Here is a 25,899-nt window from a genome sequence, read left to right on the forward strand (position 1 = left end):
TTCAGAAATCATCCTCAAGGGTGAGAAATCAAGCAGCACAGCACCTGCTCCATCCAGAAACTTCCAGTTGAAGTACCACTAAACCTATGACCCTATCAACCTTTGCATTCACAATGTGCATCACGCAGCAAGCAGAAGGATTGAAAAAAAAGGGGGAGGGGGAAGCCTGAAGATAACAGAATTGTAGTTCAAGGGCACAGAAAGACAAACGGACAATGTTACAGCACCTCAAAAGGTTTCAGGGCCAAATCTATTCAGACCTTTTATGTGGAAGGAAGTACAATGAGGTACTAGAAGAAGAGCATATGGACTTTTTAATTAAAAAAAAAAATCTGAATTGTGGTCACTCCATCACCTCTTCTCCCCCAACTCCCTAAGAAACTGCACCCCAGACAAAACCCAGTTGTACCCAAAACCTACATACCGTACAGGACATGCGTATTCAGGCCTCCTTTGCTTCCCCTAAGCCCTTCAGTCCGACCAAGATGTTTTCCCCTTGCTACTGAACTCTTATTCATCCTTCAAAACCCAGCTCCAATGTCACTTCCATCGTGAAACCTTTCCTAATGGCCCCCAAATTAATCACTACTTCCTCTATGTTGCTGTAGCCTCTGGTGTGGTTAGTCATTCCCCGGACCCCACCCCACCCTGATCGTCAGCTCTCAGGACAAGTGGAGGTCTCACCAGGACCAGCAGTAGGTCAGGGCAAGCAAGGTGCCTCGGGAGGCACGTGCCGTCAAGTGCAAGTGCACGAAACTCGTCCTTACTATCTTTCTTCAGTTCCGAGCCTATCATAAAATAAGTATTGAGACTCTGTGGATTGAATGGTGAATAATGTAAGAACATGTGCATGATTCAGAGATTGTTTATATGAAAATAGAGACGGCAGTGTCAGACATTGCCACCAACGGGTTGGATGACCTTCCTGAAGTCACGTAACCTGACCAAGTGGGAAGAACAACGTGGTGCCTTTTGTGGCCAGTTGATGACTCTGTGACTCCCCGTTCAAAGAAAGTTCGTAAAGGAAGAGACCAGGACGAGAGGGGCCAGTCACAGGTGGCGCTAGCTCTTAGGTGAGGCCTGACAAACGCATAGGACTTGAAGGAAAGGAGGGGAAGATGGTCAGTCTATGAAAAGGCACCGCCTATGGGAGGGGTATGAGATGCTGGAGGGAAAAAACTATAAGAGGCTAGAGGAGACGATGCATGTGACAGAGGGAAGAACAAGCTGCATATAAATTGGATGGTTTAAGTGGAAAGAGACCATGAAACACCCCAGAAAACCGAGTGAGGTAATTTGGGGGCTTGGGACTGAGCAATAGGATAGAAGTCAGACAGAGAAAGACAAATTTCATATGATAGCGCTTATACGTGGAATCTAAAAAAGGGTACAAATGCATTATCTACAAAACGAAATAGAGTTACAGATGTAGAAAATAAACTTACGGTTACCATGGGGTAAGGGCAGGGGAGGGATAAATTGGGAGATGGGGACTGACATATACACACTACTATATATAAACTAGATAACTAATAAGGACCTGCCGTACAGCACAGGAAACTCTACTCGATACTCTGTAATGGCCTATATGGGAAAAGAATCTAAAAAAGAGCAGATATATGTATATGTACAGCTGAATCACTTTGCTGTACACCTGAAACCAACACAACATTGTAAACCAACTGTACCCCGATTTAAAAGAAATTTTTTTAAAGCATACAAATTAAAAGTGTTAAATTTCTGGAATAAAAGTAAAAACTCTTAAAAAAAAAAAAGGATAGAAAATACCATTCTATAATAATAGAAGACCAAGAGCTGCAGTTCTTAGTGTCTGTTAGACACAGGCACATTTAGGTATAATAGCACATAGGTGATCTCGTTTAATTCTCGAGTCAAGCCTCTGTGGCTGCTATGATCACCATCCCATTTTACAGATGTGTACACCCAGATTTAGTGAAGTCAAGTATTCAAGGTCACATGGCTGCAAATGACAGAACCAAACTGAACTCATGCTTTTTTGCCCTACTTACACCCAAGAGGAGAGGAATCTCATGAGGGTAGGGATAGGGGTAGGGCTGGCGGGTATGGTCAGAGGAAGAGCTGACCCAAGGGGACATTGTTCTCAGGATGCAAGCTTAATACAAAAAAGAAAAGAACAGAAAAAGTGGGGGGAATGAAGAGGGTATACATAGAGGGATGGGGGCCGTATGGGGTCAGGGAGACAACTAGGTAGACAGAGAACCAAGATCACATCAGTCAAGAGAAGTAGCGGCCCTGGGGTCAGGAAGACTGGGGTCCCTCTGCCAGCACCGTGACTTGCTAACTGGTGTGTCCTGGAGGAGCAATTTCACCGCCCTAAGCTTCAGTCCTCACATCCCTAAAATGGACATAATACACCTGACTTGACACGTATCATCTCTGAACCTTCTCCACTGTCCCATGGAGTGCCTGGGTATGACAGGCATGGGATAAACCATAACCTTGTTTATTACTCAGACTAGATGAATCAGTGAAACGACAGATGCACAGAGAGATGTGAGGTCAGGGCATGGATGGGTATGACCAGGAGTGGGGTGGGTGGGAGGAATGTCTGTTTCAGATGGACTCAGTCTTTGTCCTCAAAGGAGCAAACTCATCTGCTGACAATGAGGAAGGTAGAGGGAGCTGGAGGCCTCCCGGGAAAGCAGAAGATCTAAACACCCTTCTCTGCAATTCTCAGAACATTAGAGCTGAAAGGGACCTGAAGGATAATGTAATTGAATTCTTTCCCGTCTCCATTTTACGGGTGAGGAAACAAGCAAATGTGTTCCATAAAGGGCCAGATAGGAAATATTTCAGCCTTTGTGGGCCATAATTTCTGTCCATAACTCAATTTTGCCATTGTAGCATGAAAGCAGAGATAATACATAAAGCAAACAGGCGTGACTGTTCTAACACAGAAACTAGAACTCTGTATAATTTTCATGGGTCATGAGACATTCCTTTTGATCATTTTAACCATTTAAAAATGTGTAAACCATTTTAGCTCGTGGGCTGTACAAAAACACACGGTGAGCCGTAATTTGCCAACCCCTGCCATAAAGTGGTTCTGAGGGACTTCCCTGGTGGCGCAGTGGTTAAGAATCCACCTGCCAATGCAGGGGACACGGGTTCGAGCCCTGGTCCGGGAAGATCCCACATGCCGCGGAGCAGCTAAGCCCATGCGCCACAACTACTGAGCCTGCGCGCCACAACTACTGAGCCTGCGCTCTAGGGCCCACGAGCCACAACTACTGGAGCCCGTGCTCGCCACAACTAGAGAAAGCCTGTGTGCAGCAGTGAAGACCCAACACAGCCAAAAAAATAAAAAATAATAATAATAATGTAAAAGAAAGTGGTTCTGAGCTCAGGCTAAAGATAATCAGACATGAGTCTGAGTCTTGCCCCACAATTTACTACAAGTGAAACTTCAGCTTTGGTACCTAGTCTTCCAACATTTCCTTATGTACAGACTCCTCGTTGATAAAATGTGGATAAAAAGTAGACTTACTCCATGCAATTTTTATGAGGATTACATGAGATAAAAAGGTATGTAAAAGAGCTTAGCAGAAGGCCTGGTTCAAAATCAAACCAAAACAACAAACAGAAAACACTAGGCAACATAGTGTCAACTAACAATTAACCCAGGATCAGAACCCTGTGCCCATCTACTCAGTTCAATACCTTTTCCAGTCCTACAACCACCGGGTAGACTTGGTTTTACAAGAAGTCAGATGTTCATGAATATGTAATTCAGTGGCGCTAAAAAAAAAAAATCCCCTATCCCCTTGGAAATGTCTTCCCATCTTGGAGATTCCCCCATCAGAAATATATTACTTTATTTTCAGCTGTTTTCCACTTGAACAATGCAAATTCCCCTTGGATGAGTTTTTAGGTTATATTTATTATGTAGTTTATTAACTACTTTTTAAGAGGTTCTCTTAGACACTGGATTTTGACAGGAAATAAAAAGAGGAAAGAAATGTGATATATCCAAACAATGGAATGCTATTCGGCTGTAAGAAGGAATGAAGTACTGATAACACGCTACAACACGAATGAACCTTGAAAAAAAATTAGGCTACGTGGAAGAAGGCAGATACGAAGACCACGTGTTGTATGGTTCCACTCACAGGAAGTATCTAGAATAGGTAAATCCACAGAGACAGAAAGTCGGTGGTTGCCAGGGCGGGGAGTGGGAGTGACGGCTTTCCATCTGTGGTGACAAAAATGTTCTGGAGCTAAACAGTGGTGACGGTTGCACAACCTTGTGACGACAGTAAAACCACAGAACTGTAGACTTCAGAACGATTTAATAGTGAGTTTTACGTTACATGTATCGATATTTGACCACAATAAAAACTATACATATATAAAGAAGACACATGAGGGTTCCACAGGTGTGATAAGAAGTTCTCCTGTGAGAAGCAAGAGGAAAGGTTAGAAAAGGGAGACTGAATTCGTCAAAGTCCATCTCAGCCTACCTTACAAGTCTGCATAAGGCTACCTCTGCATGTTGCTAGTCGATAATTTATTCAAACAGTACTTGTTAAGCACCTACCCTGTGCCAGGCACTGAGCCTGGCTCTGAGGATAAACTAGAAAACAAGAAAGAAAAGTGTTTTTTACAATTCTTTCCAGTCTATCATTAACTGGAGCAAAAGCCCCCATCCAGTTATTTTTGCAAAAAAAAAAAAAAAAAATATGCAGAATATTTACTGTAGAGTCATTATTATAGTTTTTTTTTTTGGTTTTTTTTTTGTGGTACACGGGCCTCTCACTGTTGTGGCCTCTCCCGTTGCGGAGCACAGGCTCCAGACGCGCAGGCTCAGCGGCCGTGGCTCACGGACCCAGCCGCTCTGCGGCATGTGGGATCCTCCCGGACCGGGGCACGAACCCGTGTCCCCTGCATCGGCAGGCGGACTCTCAACCACTGCGCCACCAGGGAAGCCCCTATTATACAGTTTTTAAAATGACAGCATTTCTTCATTGATTCTCATTTTAAACCTGCCTGATAACTAGCATATCCAACAGTGAGAAAAAGGAAAAAGTGTTCTATGAATCAAGAGAACCACAGGATTGTGCTCTTAGGGGGGCGGGGGCGGTGGAGTTGGGGTAGCGGAAGCTCCAGGGAAGAAGGATGGAATTTCGATGAGATCTGTTAATTTGCAAACTTGCTATCTTCCCAAGGCTAAATCTCTACAAAGGACAGAAAATGTGACAGCTGTACTTCTTCCAAAGTGCTGTTTGCAGTCTAACAAGCTAACACTGTTGGCAGCACGTGTATTTTGTTTTTAAATCAATTCCAAATGATTGAAAATACATTTTAGATTTTTTTTAACTTTTAGGAACCTCAGATCTAAAACAATCCATAAAGCTGAGTCTGTCCTTTATTTTAAAGACTTCCTTACCTTTCTTGGTCATATACTCTTGCATTTACAATTTATATGAAAAACAAAGTTCTTCCTCAATCTCCACTATTTTTCTTTTTTTGTTTAATTGAAGTATAGTTAATTGACAATGTTGTGTTAGTTTCTGGTGTACAGCAAAGGGATTCAGTTATACATATATATGTATAAACACATATATATCCTTTTCCAGATTCTTTTCCATTATAGGCTATTACAAGATATTGAATATAGTTCCCTGTGCTATACAGTAGGACATTGTTGTTTATCTGTTTTATATCTAGCAGTGTGTATATGTTAATCCCAAGCTCCTGATTGATCCTTCCCACCCCTTTCCCCTTTGGTGACCATAAGTCTGTTCTCTATGTCTGTGAGTCTGTTTCTGTTTTGTAGATAAGTTCACTTGTATCATTTTTTTAGATTCCACATATAAGTGATATCATATGGTATTTGTCGTTCTCTCTATGGCTTACTTCACTTAGTGTGATCATCTCTAGGTCCATCCATGTTGCTGCAAATGGCATTATTTCATTCTTTTTTATGGCTGAGTAATATTCCATTGTATACATGTACCACCTCTTCTTTATCCATTCATCTGTCGATGGATACTTAAGTTGCTTCCATGTCTTGGTTATTGTGTTGCCGTGAACACTGGGGTGCATGTATTTTTTCAAATTAGAGTTTTCTCCAGATACATGCCCAGGAGTGGGATTGCAGGATCATATTTATCTTTTATTCTCAGAGGCGTTTAAAATGGATAAATGCAGTTTGGAAAACAAATGAGTCCAGTTACATATAAATTCAGGTTACTATTAGAGTATTGTTTAAGTAGTTAATTTCTCCCAAACTTCTACCACAAACAGTAAAAGCATGGATGATTTCCTTGAGCCCAAATGGAGTAGAGGAAGGGTGAAATGTCTGAAATATTGATACCTCACCCACTAGGGTGCACCTGCCTTAATTTCACGCTTCTGAATTTGCACCATCTCTCTGTATTCTCTGCACGTTTCGGCCTTAATGTATCTTCCCAATCAAATTAGTCATTTCTTTAAAACAACAGAATTAGCGACCATCTAGTTACAACAAGATGAAACCAAGCCCCAAGGAGGTAAGAGGAAATAGATGAGATTACACATCTAGTGAAAAAATACAGAAAACTGGTTCATTTTTTTTCTCTGATTTGTTGCTAAGTTTGTTGCTAAGAACTATGCAACGCTGTGGATGTAGACTTTGGAAATTTTGAGTTAAAAAAAGAAGCAAGTTGAAAATAACACAAAAATAATATTAACTGCTCATGAAATTTGGAAGAAACCATCTTAGGTTTGATTTTCCATTTCCTAGGTGCTCCCTCTAGCACTTTTGTTAAGACACTGGGACCCATGGAGCAGTTTCCCTTTTTCAGAGATCAGGACCCACCTCCAGAGGTCCGGATGGTCAGAATCTCAGGCTCTAGAGCCGAGGCTGGGGTTTCCGTCGGTAAAACCCAGAATGGCAGGCCCTCAGATGCGAGTAGCATTTGCCTGCCCTCACGGAGGAAAGCGAATGGGGTAAGCAGACAATCTCCCCGGGGCTTAGCAGGCAGGAATGTCAAGTTCATTAGCTAAAAACTAAAAACAGCAGGGTGGGAGACATGCTCCTATGAACAAAAACCGTAGAATCAGGCCTCTGGGCATGCCCTGGTGCAGAGGCAAGCGCGAGCTGGTGAACCGCCAACAAAATGTCATTATGAGTTGAGTTATCAAATGGTAGTGAAAGAAAACTACCAATACTAACCAACCCTCGCAAACTCTTTCCCATAAAGCTCGCTATCTTTTTTTTTTTTCCTAACTGATAGAGAAAGTTAGTCGTAGACTTGCCAAAGGAAAGCTTTTCATGGCCAATTTGGCTTCTCCACTTTAAGCCCAGCTCAGGATATTAACAAAACCTGTTGCCAAGGGACAGAGATGCAGAGTTGAGTCTAAAAGACAAAAAATTATATTCAGCTAGCTGCTGGAAGAAACCCTCTCTCAGCAGTACTTCATACTGTGGATTTGAGTCCGGCAATGAACGGCTCCCAAGTTGCAAGGCCTTCCCTACCTTGGTCCCTGCCTTTTTTCCTCCCTCAGCTCACTGCCCTGCTAGGTGACCCCCTACACTGCAGCCACACGAGGCTTTAGGATTTCCTGGACGCTCACGACTGCACACACTGCGCCTCAGACCAGAGCTGGGTCTCCTCAGACTCCCCACGCCCACCCAATCTCCAAGTCTCCCATGCCCTTTCCAAGATCTAAGCAGTCGTTCAACCTTTCCTCTGAGCTCTCATTAAGTCACAAACGTTGGTACACACGTCTGTCCCTCATTAGATTAGAACGTGAGCCTCTCGCAAGTAGGAATCATCTCTCTGCACCCTCCCTGGCACCCAGCCATGAACCACACCAAGAGCATCCATTCAGGGAACGAATAAATGCATGACTGACTGCGTGCGGGATTGAACAGATCCATTCAATTATCTGATGACCGACTGAATAAACAGAGGTCCTCACTTCCTGGGCCTGGCGCTCTCATTTACTTTTATCTTTAGGCCTCAAGGGTTAGTTAGTTTCTGCCTTTATAGGATGAGCATAAGGGCTTCCCAGAGAGCCAAAGCTTGGCCTAGCATCAAGATGTGCCTGGGGTGCTAGCAACAGCCCATGTGAGTGTCAGGAGGTTTGTCTTCCCGACCTAATCCACTATCACCTTGGATTTCCCAGTGACTTAATCCCTCTTGATCATAACTGCTTTGCCTATAAAATGAAGTGCTTGGCCTACATGATTTCTAGGGTCCCCGCTAGATGTAACATCCCACGTTTCTAAACTCTTTACGTTTTGCCAGGTATCTATCTACCGCCCAGACTCTTTGTACCGATACACTTGGGCACCTGTCACGTCAGCAAGTTCATCATGTATTTCTCGCTCAGCCATTCGAGAGCACCAGGGCGCCTTTTCTGTGCTGTTTTCCAGTTCCAGGGCATTGACTCCGTTTGTTCACCAGATGGTATTACCGCTCTTTTCACTGCTCAAGTGACCTCCTTATAAAGGCAAATGATGGTGTATATGGTCTGAGTCTCTTCCACTCACAGAGGATATGAGGGAATACGAGTAGACACAGCTCCTTCCTTAATAATTAAGTTCTTCATCATTAACAGTATGCGAATTTTAAAAATATTACGCAAATGTAAAATGCCACAGGCCACAATACTGTCAAAGTTTCATTCAAGTTGAAGGCTAAGCAGCCGTACTCGCTGTTTTCACTTTTTCATGTATTTCCTGGTTTATTGTGTCAATCCGTTTGTCTCACTTACGCCCGTACTCAGATGACCTGTTCCCACAGCCCCTCTAGGTGGGCAGCGGGCCACGTGTTTCACCCTCGTGCTCCTGGTGTATATGGACACCTGACTCAGATCCAGTCAGTGCAGCACCCAATCATCGTCAGAATTATTTTTTCTTTTGCAAAATAGAGATTTTGATCTCAGACCAGAGACTATAACTAGTCAAAAAATGGTGGGTACTCAAGTACAAAGTCACACAGATGCAGGGCTCGTGGCTCTTTTGCACCATGTGCACACTGATAAGGTGACAAAGCCTGGTCTGCAGGGGAAAAGAGTAGACTCTTCTAGAAAAGCAGAACGAGGCCCCTGCAAAGGGAGAGAGAAAGGAGTCAGAAGATGCCTTTCTCAGTTCCTACCAGGCTCTGCTGTGCCTCCTGCAACTGGACTCAATAAAATTCTCCTTCATAAAGACTCTTTTATTGGAGGGAAAGCAAAACACACACAAATACACAAATGCATACACATACCTGTGACCACTCTGCCTGTATGTTGTATACACTCTACCCAGGTCATAAGCATCTTTCCGTTAGTAGTTTCGTCCGCCCTCATCACCTATTCCATCAGGTAGGTCATTACCTATTCCATCAGGTAGGTCATTACCTATTCCATCAGGTAGGTCATTACCTATTCCATCAGGTAGGCATCTGTGACTTCAGCTGTTCCCTTATTATTATGCAATAGGGTGTTTCTGTTTTTCACTATTTTCACGTGACAGTTACGTAGTGAAAAACATGAACTTTGGGATTTCAATGAACTAGACTCAAATCCCAGCTCTACAAACCACTAAACTCTATGATTCTGGGCAAGTTATTAACCCAAGTTCCAATTTCCTCCTTTGTAAAATGGGGATAATTTTACCTACCTCTCAGGTTTTTATGAAGATCCGCCCTAGTAAGTTTAGTGCTTATCACAAAGCCTTGCACACAGTAGGCACTCAAAAATCACTCGCTATTTAGGATAGAGTCTCATAAACGGGAACGAAATTGTCCGGGTTCTCGACACTGCCCAACTGCTTTTGCAAAGACTCTGCATCCCCCGATATACTTTTTTTAATCGAATTATAATTAACATATGTTAGTTTCAGGTGCCCCCCCTCCCCCGGCCAATACCCTTTTTAAAACAGAAAAGCAGCACAAACTTTCCTCTAGAAGTTTCATTTCTCCTTCCCAGCTTTGCCTTGGAATTGAAAGTCTAGAAGTCAGGGCTGCTTTTCCACATAAGACCGTATTCACCTCCGAATCTGAGACGGAAAATCAGAGGCTGGTTTTAGTCCTAAAACCAGTGGCCTGACCATCCAGCTGATTCACTACTTCCTCTTTTCCTCTGACTCTGCTGGTCCCACTTAGAGAGCTGTGTGCAGGTACTCAGCGAGGAAATAAGTCTGGGCTCGCTTTAAACAAGCCCCAAGCTAGCTTCTGTTGCTGCTTTTCCTCATATCCATACACCCTAGGCAGCATCACACCATAGGCAGGTGAACAGAGACTGCATCCGAAGCTGGAGGAAACAGGTGAGGTGGATACTTGTCTCTTATACGCAACGTGGAATAAAAACTCACATTCACGCCTGGCTTCTGCACCCTGGGTGCAGACCCCTTCACCCTCTGATCCCCACTTTCCAGCTGACCTCCCCGCTGATGACTTCTTTATTCCTCTTCCATGCTGGCTCACCTCATTCTTGACTTTCTGCCTCACTACTGCTTGCCCACCTGTTCTCTTGCTGTTTGGATCACCTGCCCTGGGACCACCCACCCAGCTCTGAGGGATGCCTTACCTTCCCGTGGCCTGTTCTGGGTTGCCCACCTGGCCGCGCACTTGAAGGATGCTGCCATCAATACCCTGACCGACGATGGACATCTGCCCTAAGCTGGGAAAGTTCCTTCCCACTGACCTTACCCCTGACCACCCCACATAACACATCCTGACAGTTTCATCCCTTACTGTCCCCTCTTCCTGAAGCTGATGCGGGTACTTTTATTCAGAATTTTATGCTAAACATACTCAGACCGCGTAAAATAAAGCTGCCTATTAACACGAATACGTAAGACACGCAAGTTGAAAAGACCTGTTGTTAATAATCAATGTTGGAAGAGCTTGGTAACACTCGAGTAGTACTTTTTTTTTTTTTTTTTCTAAGGCTTACAGGCCTTTTCTAAAAATAAGCTTTTCCTGGCTACAGATCCTCGGTTCTTACTCACGGCCATTCCCTCTTAAGCTTTGTTCCATTAGGACTGGAACCATTTGTTACAAAGGGAAAGGCCTCCGTATATGTGCACGGAAGGGGCATGTGACAGCCACGGACGGTTCACCAGCAAACACTAATTAAGTTTGGGAATCAAGACAGCAACAGCGCGTATGTGTGTGCGTGTGTGTGTATGCGTGTGTGCGTGTGTGTGTGTGAACTTAACGACCCCCCCTTCCCGCCGCCCCCCAGCTTAGAAGCATCCAGTCTCTCACTAACAACAGAAAATCAGAAGAGCCGGTAGTGTGCTCAAGGACCAGATGGCAAGTCTCCTGTTTTTCTTGCTTATTCTCCCGAGGAGCACTGCACCGAAAGTTCCATTTGGCCAAGTTAATGTCCTCCCTCTACCCACATGCGGTAACCCAGGTCGAGGGGTGCCCTCCTTCCTCCGTACCCCAGCCGCACCCTGTACCAAAACTACACGTGTATCACACACAGGAGCGTTAACCTGCTGACGTGCTCAGCTTCTCGTGCTATGGGTTGAACTCTGTCCCCTCCCCCAAACTCCTAACTTGAAGACTTAACCTCCAGCGCCCCAGAATGTGAGAATTTGTCTTACTTAGAAATAGGGTGGTTGCATATATCATTAAGATGAGGTCATACAGGATTAGGGTGGGTCCCTAATCCAATAGGACTGGTGCGCTTATAAAAAGGAGAAGTTTGGCGATGGCACACACACTGGGAGAAGGCCCTGTAACGATGGAGGCAAAGGTCTGGGCAATGCTTCTACAAGCTAAGAAACGCCAAAGATCGCCTGCAAAGCCCCAGAAGGTAGGAGGAAAGCACGGAGCAGGCTCCCCCTCACAGACCTCAGAAGGAATCTACCCTGCTGCCACCTTGAGCTCAGACTTCTCGCCCCCAGGACTGTGAGACAACAAGTTCCTGTTGTGCAAGGCACCCACTTTGCGGTACTTTGTTATGGCAGCCCTAGCAAACCAACACATCCTCCTAGACAGTGAGCCTCTTGAGGGTAGAGATGGAATTCTATGCACCTTTGTAGTCACTGAGCACAGGGCAAGGTGCAGGTTATTTATATAATTGTTCAATAACGCTTGTTAAATTCAACCAAGAAATATATGGTCCTCTGCCCCCGACACACAATCTCACGCATCTACCCCACCCCCTGCCCCGCCAACACTGACTTGCTGTCAGTCTTGCCTAAGGACAGGTCACACCAGAAAAGAAAGATTGAAATTTGAGACGGAAAAAGTCATCCTAACCCTAGTGTATCAAAATTTCTCAATCTCATTCTTAAATCAATTCCAGAACTAAATCTGCATTTTTCCCCCTACTCTACCTATAAAAATAGGAGCTCATTCAGGAGCAAAGTCCCAAGCAAGGAGACTTAGCAAGTCTCTTGAGGGAGATGACAGAATTGGCAGGTCGGTCCTAGCCCCCTGGCCGATTGTGTGTTCCCTTTAACTGCCCAGCAAGGCGAGGCAAAACCTGCCCCGTGGCTTTCCTGACTCAGACTGGGGGTGATTCAGCCCACCCACCCAGTCCACTCTACGGACCCTGAGCTGAATGAAGTCACCAAGGAGAAAAGGTGACTTAGTATAGTCACACTGAGAAACAGCCTATTGTGAGCTCCAGAGCTGTAGGTCACGGTGTTTTTGAAACCAAGATAACAAAAGAAACACAGATTTAATCTAACAATTGTATTAAAATATCAATTGTATTAAATCTGTTCACCTTTTAAATGGAATTTTTCGGAAATTAAAAATAGACACAAAAATGTATGAACTCCCTTGCCAGTACCCGTTATCATGCTTGAGAAAGTAAGTTTGGTAAAACAAAGAACTTTCTGGAGCACTTCTCTTCAGGTACAAGTACAATGAGAATTCAGAAGTGCAGTTTTCCTTCTTTTCAACTGACTTCGGCTAAGTCTAGAAAAGAGAAAAGGAGCTAAGAAGTGGAACAGGCAGGTTGGCAGGTTATAAAAAATGAAAATTACAGCTGTGGCCATGCTCTGGAAAGTATCCCCTGACCTAGGTAGACGCTGACTATTGAACAAACAGCTTGCTTATATAATTATGGTGTGCCTATAAACCCAGTTGATATACTTGTTTAACTATTAACCTCTAGATTTCCTGGAGTTTCCACAATCCAGAAAAAGAAAAAAAAAAACACCTAAAAGTACGAGATATGACATGTTCCATTTATTAACCTACTGTGATCGTAAGTGATAAAACCGTGTTGAGCCTGCTAAGAAAAGGAAGTTCTTAGAAAACACACATAAGGTCTTTGAAGCTCCAGAGATTTTCCTAGGGCATCTTCTCTTCTTTATTCTTCTGAGGAATTGTTCTGCCTCTATCAACATTGGACTGGTTATTCTACTTGAAGTCAAGATCCTTCTCCATATTTACTTTGGATCTAGGACACCATTTCCTCAAGAGCTCTGAAAATCATATTGATACTTGAACGCTCGCTGTAAAAAATCTTCCTGATTCCCCTCACCTGCAGAGCTTTCTAACCCATAGTATCTATTCTAAGCATATCTCAGATTCTAGCTTGTATTCTGTACATTTCTGTGCAATCTTACCTCCTATTAGACTCTAAGCTCCTTAAAGGCTAGAGGGAAAGAAAGAGTAAAGCCAAGTTATGCGTATGGCGAGCTCAGTGCCTCAAACCCAGAAGAGCTCTCGATAAATAGTTCCTGAACAAATGAATGCCAAGCACTGGCCAAAGCACCTTACATACACAGCCTTGCTTAATCGTTGTAGCGATCCTGCGAATGAGCATTAGTCTCTCCATTTAGCAGGTCAGGAAACTGAAGCTAGAAGTCAAGTAGATTTTCCAAGGCTCAGAGCTAGTAAGTGGGAAAGTAGAGCAGCATGCATTTTTATTTAGTTCCACCTAGCACAGTATCTTAAACATAGCAATCGGTAAAAAGTTATCTGTTGAACTGATACAGACAGGCCCTTTATCCACGTTCTCTCTTTAGATGTGTTTGGAGTCTTTGGGTTTAGTTTTTTCAATGGCTAAGAAGTTTGGGGCACAGGAAGGAGTAAGTAAAGTGGGGAGAAGATGCCTATAAAGATTTCAGATATCACAGAAAGGCTGTCTCTGCACATTCACTACAGAATAATTCCCAGACTCTTTGCCACTCTGTCCCCACTGGTTCTCCAGACTCTAGCCTCTCCCTTATCTCAAACTCATCCCTCCCATGTGGGACTGGAGGAGGGAGGATGGAGGAGGGGAATAAATAACTCGTCACTCAACACCCAGGCCACCTACTCCCATGGCTTCTGTGAGGGATCAAGGGAAGGAATCACGCACAGGCGCTCGCTGCTGTGCTTGGCTCGAGAGACAGCTGGCAGAGGGCTCACCGGTTTAAGAGAGAAAACTCATCCCGAAACCCCCGTTTCCTGTACCACAAAAAAGACGTGATTCCGGTTTCGTCCACTCTGTCCAGGGAAGAGGGAAACAGTGAAGATGAGGGTTAGGGCCCAGTTTCAAGGAAACTGCACTTGTTACCTTTACATAGAAATAACCAAGAAGAAAGGAAATCACTAAGCCAAAAAGGCTTGTTCCTCTACGCAGGTATGTTGCCAAATGGGCCATGTTCTCACTCCTGTTTTAAAACAATTCAGCTTGGATGTGCAGAGAAACACATAACGTTTAGATCCGCTTAGTTACAGCCTCTCAGAGAGCTAATGGAATCAACATTCATTACTGAGGTTTACCATAAACCTCCTGTCTGTACACACCGGTATCTACCAGTAGACCAGTTGTAACCAGCTTCCTTTAACCAATGGGCAGTTTGTACTTGGAACTCAAGCTTAAAACTCAGAATGAGTCCGGCTCAACATTCTATGATCAACAGAGGCTTAAAGGAACAAGTGGAAAGGCACCCATGTATAGGTAGACACAGGTCAGCCCCTCCTAATTACCATACCTGGCCCTGGTATGCACAAGTTCCCATGGCATCCATTCATGTTTTCCATCTCCAACCATGTCTTTTGGGAAATGGGTTCAGACATTTATTATGGAGTGACACCTCAAGTGGAGTAGTCAGGAGCTCAGGCACTGGGCTCACACAGACCTTGATTAAAGCAACTGCTCTGCCACGATCAACCTTGACACTTAACCTCTGGCCTCAGTTTGCTCATATACAAAATGGGGCATCACCTCATCGGGCCCTGGTGAGGGGAGAATGAGATAACTCATGTTCGTCACTAAGCACGGTATCTGGCATAGAGAAGGGCTCTCCAGCAGTGCAGCCACCTAAGATGGTAGGAATGACGGCACCTCCTTGTATGGGACTTGAACGGACCTCATTTGGAAGGCGGTGAACAAATCTGGGCTCGTCCTACCAAAGCTACTCTGTCCTCAGGTAGCCTCCATCCCCATCCTTCCCTCCCTTCATTTCCAGAACCTGTGCCAGGACCTTCCCTGCTAAATACGCACAATCCCCACAATATCAGTAACTCGGAAAGCAAAAGGATACTCATACACAAAAGTAAACTGTCCCCAGGGCTGGGACAGTTAATGTGAGAAAACGGCTCTAGCCTTTGTAGGACGTGACAACCGGAAACCCGTCTGGGTGAGATGGAGGCTCCTACGATGAAGGGGGGCTTCCATCCTCATTCCACACAGACGACATGATGGCACCTCTGACCTGGGTCGTGGCAGGAATCAACAAAGCCAGGCAATGGTGGTAGCGTGAGAGGTGTTTCTAGTTTGTTTGTTTTTTAAACACAATACGGGTCGAAGAAGGGGAGGATGAAGGGACCAGGAGAAGAACGAATGAACAGCCTCTCAACGGGAGGGGCAAGAAAGGCAAGAAACATCAAGCAAACAGGAAGAGTGCAGCTGAGGGGAAAGGACCCCAGGATGGGCCAAAGGAGACGGGTAGCTCCGCTGAGCGGAAATGAGCAATGGCCGGCCAATCTCACAACCAGGAGAAACACCAGTCAGACGTTTCCTGTGGGCTGGGCCCCAGAGGTCGCTGGCTGAGTCATGGGCGAGTAGTTATCCAGGTTAACAACTTCCAGTTAAAGCCAAAGAGGAATGTAATATGGACCAGGACTCATTACGTGATTGAGGAAAGTCAAAAAGGGCAAGGTCACGAAACTTTTTTTGAAAAGGGCCAGAGAGTAAATGTTTTGGGCCCTGCGGGACATACGATCTCCATCACAATTGTTGGACTGTACAACCGTGGGGGAAAAGCAGCCCTAGACAACCTGTAAATGAATGAGCAGAGCTGTGTTCCAATAAAACTTTATTTGTAGACACTGACTTCAAATTTTATATAATTTTCATGTGTCATGAAATGTTATTCTTTTTATTCTTTTCCCAATCATTCGAAAATGTGCAAATCATTTTAGCACACAGGCTGTACTTAAAAACAGGAGGGGCTGGATTTGGCCCCCAGGCTGTAGTTTGCTGGCCCCCAGTTATGAGCTTGGGCCCTGTGGCCAAACATGCCTGGCTTTGCATCCTGCCTGGGCTGCCTGCTGGCTCTCCAGCTGTGGGCAAGTTCGTGAACTCACCTGAGCCTCAGCTTCTTCATCTGTAAATTAACGATAACTGTATCTGTCCCCCTAGGATTTATGTGAAGTTCAAAAGCATAGTACCTGAAAAGTGACTGACATAAAGGAAGTGGTGATGATGGTGATGGTGATAGAACTGGGTGTCTGGGTGTGGGTCGTGATGGCATCAGATCTATAGCTAATTGTCTCTGAAAAAAAACCAAAAAAAACCAAGGCTGACCCCAATCCGACTTAAGGAGGGATATACAGACTAGAAAGTAAAACAGATGAAGAGAGATTCAGCAAAAGCCTGTTTAATGCTTCAACTCAGAACTGAGTTGACTAAATTACGATGATTTGTAACAGACTTCGCGTGTGTAGGTTATAACCTGACTACCCTTTCAACTGCAGAAAGGGGGGTTTTATGAACCGTGTACCAAACCTTATGGACCAGCTCAGGAAAGGAAGACCATCTGAGGAAGCAGAGTAGGAAACAGAACCCAGGGCGGGGTGCATGGAGGGGGTGGCAGAGACAGTGGTAGGTGGTCGGGAAGGAAGTTGTTTCATTGGGGGGTTATCCATGCAGAGTTCCCTGTTTTGTCATAGGGCAGCCAGCTGTTAAAAACTTTCAGGTTATCTCTCCCAACGCGTCAGAGGCTCAAGTTCAGAGGTAACTTACAAACCAGCTCCTAAAACCAGCACAGGGTGGAGGAATTCACTTCAGTCCTTAAGTCCTTAACTTAAGTTATCCCACGGGACCCTTCAGACAACCCATCTTAGTTCTGCATAGTTTTAAAAGAGTTAATAGCCAAGGATCATGCAACCTTTAGATCTGTTTAGAAGGCCTAGGCAGGAGAAATCACACTTCTTCAGCCATTGTTAAGTTGCTTTTTATGCTGTTCTTGCAACTTCCAAATAATCAAGCAAAGATAGAATGGAAATATTAATGCAAAAAAAGGAAGCACAGGAAAACTGCAGTATAATTTAACTACCCCACACCTTTTATGAAATGTGGGGCAAGATGACAGAGATCTCCACGGATGAAAAATACTTTCACTGTCAGACATTTATTGAGCACCTAGTATTTATAAGCTCAATGCTCAAAGAGGCAGAGTTGCAAAGATGTATAAGAAGAAATATGAGCTACCCAGCAGGGGCTCTCAGAGATCGTCCATAAAAGGCAAACAACAATTACAGTGGTTAAAACTTGCAGCTGTATAGTGTAGGCATTGGGACTTAAAATGAGAGCATTCGCAAAATATCTTTTGGCAGAAAATTGGTAAGAAACCCCACCACCATGATTGATGTATCACCATTTCTTGGGCACAGAAAAAGAACCCCTGCTGACTGTACTGTCAGCCTTCCTTACCAGCCTGCTCCCCACAAAAACAAACATAACAAAAAATGTGAAATATACTAAAGATTCTGGGGGAAAAAAAAAGTTTTATAAGTGTGGATTACTAGTGTTTGTGTGTGATTTAGTGAAAAGAACATTGGGGCAGAGAAGCAGGAGATGTGAGTTCCACCTATGGTTCTGTCTTCAGGCAAATCACCTTCTTCCAAAGCTTCAGTTTGCTCATTTGTAAAATGAGATGATTAGACTATAAAACTCCTTTCAGAGCTCTAAATTCTGCTGCTTAATATCAAGATGCATACATAGGCGCGTTTACTAAGGAAGGCTATGTTAAGAATACGTGGAATACATAGGCGCGTTTACTAAGGAAGGCTATGTTAATACGTGGAATACATAGGCGCGTTTACTAAGGAAGGCTATGTTAAGGATACGTGGAATACATAGGCGCGTTTACTAAGGAAGGCTATGTTAAGGATACGTGGAATACATAGGCGCGTTTACTAAGGAAGGCTATGTTAAGGATACGTGGAATACATAGGCGCGTTTACTAAGGAAGGCTATGTTAAGGATACGTGGAATACATAGGCGCGTTTACTAAGGAGGGCTATGTTAAGGATACGTGGAATACATAGGCGCGTTTACTAAGGAAGGCTATGTTAAGAATACGTGGAATACATAGGCGCGTTTACTAAGGAAGGCTATGTTAATACGTGGAATACATAGGCGCGTTTACTAAGGAAGGCTATGTTAAGGATACGTGGAATACATAGGCGCGTTTACTAAGGAAGGCTATGTTAAGAATACGTGGAATACATAGGCGCGTTTACTAAGGAAGGCTATGTTAAGGATACGTGGAATACATAGGCGCGTTTACTAAGGAAGGCTATGTTAAGGATACGTGGAATACATAGGCGCGTTTACTAAGGAAGGCTATGTTAAGGATACGTGGAATACATAGGCGCGTTTACTAAGGAAGGCTATGTTAAGGATACGTGGAATACATAGGCGCGTTTACTAAGGAAGGCTATGTTAAGGATACGTGGAATACATAGGCGCGTTTACTAAAGAAGGCTATGTTAAGAATACGTGGAATACATAGGCGCGTTTACTAAGGAAGGCTATGTTAAGAATACGTGAAATACATAGGCGCGTTTACTAAGGAAGGCTATGTTAAGGATACGTGGAATACATAGGCGCTTTTACTAAGGAAGGCTATGTTAAGAATACGTGGAATACATAGGCGCGTTTACTAAGGAAGGCTATGTTAAGGATACGTGAAATACATAGGCGCGTTTACTAAAGAAGGCTATGTTAAGAATACGTGGAATACATAGGCGCGTTTACTAAGGAAGGCTATGTTAAGAATATGTGAAGTGTGATTGACTTGATAGAATTTCTGAGGTCATCAAAGTCGATCCTTGCCTTAATTATTCTAACAAATCTGGTAAAGTAAACCACTTTTTATGATTAGACATTATGCATGAAGAGGAAAAAATAATAATTACTCTGCAACAATGCACATAACACAACCAGGTGCTTATGTGAGAATTATTTATGAAACCAAAGAAAAACTACTTTTGCCTGTAGAGATAACTGAAAATGCAGAAATGTCCAGAAGTTAGTAAATTCCAGATGGAATTTAAATCAAATCATTACACTTTTCTTATTATTTTCATAAGATCTGGATAGGTATAATTAGTATAACAAAATGAGTTTATAAATTGTAAGTTTACTTAAGACATTTTGGTTAAAATTAAAATGAGAACTCACCAGGGAATTAAATTGTTTAGATGCATTAAAGCTGAGCCCAACTTTCAACCCATGATTACCTAAGCTCTGCCATCTTGGAATGTTCTGGCCTAACTTTGAAAATAATTTGATCCCCAAATTAAATTTTTAAAGATACATTTTATGAGGAAAAAAAGAAACACATGAAACACAAATGTCAAAAAAAGAAAAATTCAACTTCTTTATCACTAAGAAATGCAAATAATAGTAAAATATTGTTACTCTTCATCAAATTGGCAAAAAAAATTTTTCAAATTATTATACCCAGGATGAAGGAAAGTGAGCATAACCTTTCTTTTTTTATTTTTATTTTTTTTTTAGTTTTTATTTTATATTGGAGTATAGTTGGTTTACAATGTTGTGTTAGTTTCAGGTGTACAGCACAGTGAATCAGTTATACATACACATATATCCATTCTTTTTCAAATTCTTTTCCCATTTAGGTTATTACAGAATATTGAGTAGAGTTCCCTGTGCTCTACAGTAGGTCCTTGTTGATGATCTATTTTATATATAGTAGTGTGTATAACCTTTCTGAAGAGTAATTTATTTGGCAATATTTAGCAGGATGCTTAAGGGGAGAGAATGGGCACTTCCACACATTACTGGTGAGAATAAGAACTCGTTGCAGGCACTCTGGAGGGCAGCACGTCCATGCCCGCCCTTCGCTCAGCACTTCCACTTCTAGGAATTCATTCATCCTAAGGAGATAATTGGGCCAATGTGCAAAAATGTGTGTGTTCAAGGTATTCCTTGCAGTTTTGTTTATAGCTGTAAAAATGTGGAACTCTGTGAAAGTCCAGTTGGAGATTGATGAAACAGCTACATTCTTACAAATTAAAATGAGCAGTTGCTAAAAAGAATGAGGAAACTGTATGTGCATGAGTATAGAAAGATGTCGAAGATATATGGAGTATGAAGCAAGTTGCAAAATATCATATATAGTGTGTGAAAGAGCACGTATGCAAATATATATATGCATGTTCAAATGCAAAGAGTCACTAAAAAGTTAACAGTAGGTAGCTGTGGGTGGTGTGACTTTGAGTAATTTGTATTTTCTTATTATGAATTTCTCTTCAGCTTGAATTTTTTTCAATGAGTATATATTGTTTTTATAGTAATAAAAAAGCTATTTTTAAAAGGTGAAGAAAAGAATGGGTCATGGGGAAGAATTAGATATCCATAACTTGTAGTTCTGTGTCCTGGAATTTAGTCTAAGACCACAGTATACGTAATAATGTATGAACTGGGATGATTATCATAGCAATATTCATGATATTGAAAGTTAATAAACATTAATGTCCTATTTAAATAAATACACTAGAATTAGACATTATTAATGTAGAAATATATTAACTTGGAATATTTCACAGTATTATTGGTAAGTGAAACAAAAGGCAACTAAATAATTTTATGCACATTTTGGATTTATTCATATTCACATATATATAGAATAGAAAAAAGTCCGAAAGGATATATGCCAAAATGTATACTGCGGTAACTAGTGATTCTTATTTTTCTTCCCTACATTTTCAAATGCTTCTACAATAAACGAGTATTATTTATGTACTTTTTTCTTTTAAGTTTTAAAAACGTCCCTTATAGACCTTTCAGACTTTAAAATAATGCAAGGTAGTTATAATGATACTAATCTGTGAAAAACAAAGGAATGAGAATCTCAGCCCTTTGCTCCAGCATCAAATTACCACCAAGAGACCCCCAGAAAGCCCCTGCAGCTGACCTGCAGCATGTTGTAAAGTAATGAATGCCACACTGATGCAAAACAAACTCAGGAAACCCAGGGTACCTATTCTGATTTTGTGTCCTGCGATGTGCGAGGTTATAAAACATACTGGCTCAGATTACAGGCTAAGCATGACAAGTCCCTCTGCTGCAACCTAACAAAGGAATTTACAGAATGAGAAATTTACACATTTCGTTTCCCAGGGTAGAATGAATTACAGAAGCAAGGGACCCACAGTAGGGTTAAGTCCTTGCCTGTCACTCTCCTACATGCTTCTGAATTATGCCTTATACACAGTTCCCATGACACAATGTACCTATTACTATTTTAAACCAAGATAAACTAATATTTTTTAAAGGTGAATAGAAGGAGAAGTGAGAAGAAGTGCATTTGTAACAGAGTCAAACTCTTTGTATATTTTCAGGTGAACTGGGGGATGCCAGACCTCTCTCCCCCAACCCTCCCTCCCTCAGATCATTATGGCTGATAACAATAGTTTTACTTTCCCGGGTAATGTAGATGACACATTTTTCCTGTAGCCTGTCTTCCTGTAAAGTGCAGGAATTCCTGCACCTTCTGGGTGCCCTTCCTGTTAACTTACATTTCAGATTTCCTCAAAAGGCATTCTACCACTTTAATATTTGAAAAATGTCAGCTCAACCCCAGATAGCTAATATAAACAAGCTGAAAAGCATACCACCTAAAGTTACAACTGTGGAAAACAAAATTTCTTTTTAAGAAATTCTTTCTCAGAATCTCACTGTTGGTAAGGCTGGAAAGAAGTTACCCAGTCCTTACAGCTCCCAGGGAGTCTGTAATTCTTTTGCCTCTGCTGTGCCTTAAATTAGAGGTCTGTAAAACGGAATTATAGTGATCTAGAAAGTTCGTAAAGGTCCTTGAATTGAACATGTTGTTAAAATCTTCAGTACTATGAGGTTATAGCCACCTTTCACTTTTCCTCCATTTCATTTGGTTATAGTATTACAAAGAAGTTTGGTACTGCACAAAAACAAAAACAAAAACAAAAACAAAACACTGTCTTTGCCATTTGAGAATACCGTAGCTGAATTAGGCCAGTTCCACATTTACAGCCCAGGCCAAAAGTCTTTGCCATTTCTGAAATGATCACACACTTCCTTCTATCAAAAACTTTCCTTTTGGACAGGAATCCCATGTTCACACCAGATGCACCTTCCAAAGGGGACCCAATTAAGAAAACTATTTGGATAAATGGGAATTAATGTAAAGAACCACCAGTACCTGATCTACTAAGGGTGCACCCATAATGGAAGAGTGCCATGCTAATATGTTTTTCAGTTTCCCAACTTCTTCTGCTAGGAGGGAGCCACCTTAGGAGTGAGCCCCCCAAAACGCACAAAGAAACCTGATTGAGTTTAAACCCTAAGGTTCAAAGATAAGATCACTAGAGCACCCCCTTCCTATCTCCCAGAGAGATCACTGCCATCTCTAAACTCCAAATGCACCATTTTGCTTCACTATCTATGCAATTATCTTATATCACAGTGATTTGCATACGTGCTTTCTTTCACCAACTACATGGTAAATTCCTTGAAGAAAACAACTACACATAAAATATTTTTGTATGTCCCCAAATCCTGTGCACTACAAACACACACACACACACACACATCTCATAATATATTTACTCATATATTAAACTGACCTGAATGAATGAGTGAATGCACACCAAATACAGAGTAACTAGATGCAATCTCTCTCATACATCAAAGCCTGGAATGCCCTCCTAAGCTATTATTTCTATGCTCAATTAAAAGATTGTCGGTTTTCCCGATATTAAGGAACATTGGCAGCTCATAATGCCACTTCCTAGGTACTTCGGCACTCTTACTTAGCTTTTCAGATTTCCATTTTTTCCCCTAATATCCAAAGAAAAGAAGAGCCCTGCTTTGAATTCTTGAGAATATATATTACTTCCTTCTGGGGCTGAGATGTATGATTCCCATCAGGTAGAACTAAAAAGTGACACAACAACTCTCCCAAAAGTAGCAGAACGCTGATGAGACACTTGAATTTCACTGGATCTTACTTACCTAATGCCCTGGGTAGCCTAACTCACCTTGTGCTGAGCTCGCCTCTCCTTTCCATACATTCTCACAGGGCATATGCTTTCTCTATGCTCAATTTGTTCTGAAACAAGTGACTTACAGTCCTAGGGCCACCTGACAACACCCCCTCAGCTCTCTAATGCCATGTCAGGGTTTTTATATTTTTAATCCCTTCCCCAGCATGACATTACGCCTGCAAAATACAACTGTGTAAAAAGAATATTTTTAAGAACAAAAAAAAAAAAAAAAGAAAGAAAGAAAACAACCATAACCCTGAACTTCTGACCTATTACAGCTGACTAAATATATGCAATTACACACTTAAAAGATTTCATTATGGTTGTCAATGAAACAGTGCAGTCCTCCCACATTGGCGTAATGCTTAAAAGTACAATTTTTCTCCCAGTATTTTCCCTCGAGATGCAAAGCATCTCCCAAATGGGAAGACATAAAACCTCGATGTCCTCATTGCTGCTTCTAAATACTGTGAACCAATAAGGAATTGGTGTAAAGTGCAAAATCTCGGAAGAGAAAGACTTCTTGTCTGCTTTTTTCTAAAATGCTATTATTCACCTTTACTTCCTTTAAAGATCAGAAGTTGCTTAATGTTCAAAATGATACCAATGGAAATTTAACTAAATACTAGCACCAACAATTCATTCCCAAAGGAATATAAGATTACATTAATTTCCTACTAGTTTAACTCAAGTTTTACCTTTCATTTTCATCTACAGACTTTTTAAAAGTTTGTATTCCTGTTGCACGTAAAATTACCTATTATATGTATGCATACTAAAGAATTTTACAATTATATAAAGCATTGCACATTTAGACGCTACCAACCTGCTCTATCTCTCCTGACTGTGCAAAAGGCAAAAAGAGCTCAGTAATCCTAGCAGAAGAATGCAAATAATGTCAATGCACAGCTGAACTGCAAGCCCTGCCTTACAGGAACTCTCTGTGTCTGCAAAAAAAAAAAAAAAAAAAAAAAGAGACACATACTAAACAGGAAATGCAACTGAGATGTGGAAAACCTCAAACTTAAAAATGCAATCGCCAGGCGAAAATTGCATCCATGCATTCATAAATGCATGCACAACCCTTTGCATTTTTGCAAGTAATGCAAATAGGCTCTTACCTTTCGACTGAGACATTTTCCCCTTTCCTTTGATGGGGGAGGGGAGCACAAAAGACTTTGCCTTGCTTCTCTTCTGTAGCTAGTTTTGCAACAAAGATGCAAGCTGCAGGCGTGCAATCTTCATGCAAGTGGAGTTTCTCTTGACCGAGGCAGCAGATGGACTTTCAGGGAATCCAGATGGAAATGCACACCTTGCAAAACAGACTGGAAAGTGATTTTTCCCCCAGTTGCAACGTTAGGGAAGGCTGTGCTGCAGCTACATGATGGGCCAGGGCTGGCAGCTAAAAGCTCCAAACTTGGAACTGAGTATCTTAGTGCGCAGACGTCCTTCCTGCGAAGGGCGCGGGGGCCGCTGGGAAATGTAGTTCCCGAGCGGAGTCCACAGGGCTCTGATTTAAGGACACGTGGTCGCGCGGGTCGCTGAGCGGGGTGATTGGGAGCAACATAGGTTGCATCCAGGTAAACAAGTCATAGACGCACTCGGTACTAAGTGATGGGAGAAAAAGGCAAGGCCCAGGGGAGCGGGCATTTACCTTCTCCAAAAGCCCCTGAAACAACAGCCAAAAAAACATATCAGTTTGGCTAAAAACCATTCGGCCCGCTCAGAAAGTCAGTTTCGGGGTTCAAGTGTTTGCAGGGCAGCACCTGTTGGACGATTCCTGCCTGTAGACGTTTTATTCCTCTCAAACGTGCATTTTAAAAAATCTTTTTCTCGCCTGGAGAATTTGCTGGTGACCTGGCTGGGCGGAGGTAACAGCAGAGGAGATGCAAAGGATCCAGGTCGGTTACAATTCAGTCCTGAGGCGGAGTGGAGGTGGGGGGATCGGGGAGTTCTCATTTCTTGAAGGGTTAAAGAGAAAGTTCTGCTGTTGGTGTGTCAAAGCAAACTTTATCAAAGTTAAAATGTTTCGATGTTTTTTTCTCACCTGGGTGGGAGGAAAGTCCCTGGCCTCAGGGAGAAAGTGGGTGGTCATCTTAAATTAACAAAATCAAATAACTTGAATTTATTCAACAAAATTTACAGACTTTTGTTGAGCTCCCAGGGTGTGCCAGGCACCTTTCTAGGACCTTGGGTCATCCCGTTGTCATGTACTGCGCACAGCTAGGGCCTGGACACCATCCTGGCAGAGAATAGGGTCACCCCTTCTCAGGGAAGCAGAGAGGCATAGAATATTCCATTAGTGAGGGGACCTGGGCTGAAATGAGCTCGGACTCCTACTTCATCGAGTGGACCAGACTCAGAAATGTGCTTTTCAGGTACAGAGGGAGGAATTGAGGGTGTGGGGCTGCTGAGGTGTGAATAA

At 42.6% G+C, this 25,899-nt stretch overlaps 1 protein-coding gene across 2 annotated transcripts in view; it reads right to left on the reverse strand.

Moving 5' to 3' along the window:
• MAP2K6 (mitogen-activated protein kinase kinase 6) overlaps positions 1–24,904 on the reverse strand; it is a 136,119-nt gene extending 111,215 nt beyond the window's left edge. For both annotated transcript variants that reach the window (XM_089901710.1, XM_022589779.3), the window contains exon 1: positions 24,596–24,904. In XM_089901710.1, the coding sequence (XP_089757836.1) occupies positions 24,596–24,611 (16 nt within the window). In that variant the 5' untranslated portion in view covers positions 24,612–24,904. The remainder of the gene's footprint in view (positions 1–24,595) is intronic.
• Positions 24,905–25,899: the final 995 nt, after the last annotated feature.

This window comes from Delphinapterus leucas, chromosome 19, assembly GCF_059928025.1.
Source record: "Delphinapterus leucas isolate spDelLeu-1000000601 "Yukka" chromosome 19, BTC_Dleu_Yukka2, whole genome shotgun sequence".
Lineage (NCBI taxonomy): Eukaryota > Metazoa > Chordata > Mammalia > Artiodactyla > Monodontidae > Delphinapterus > Delphinapterus leucas.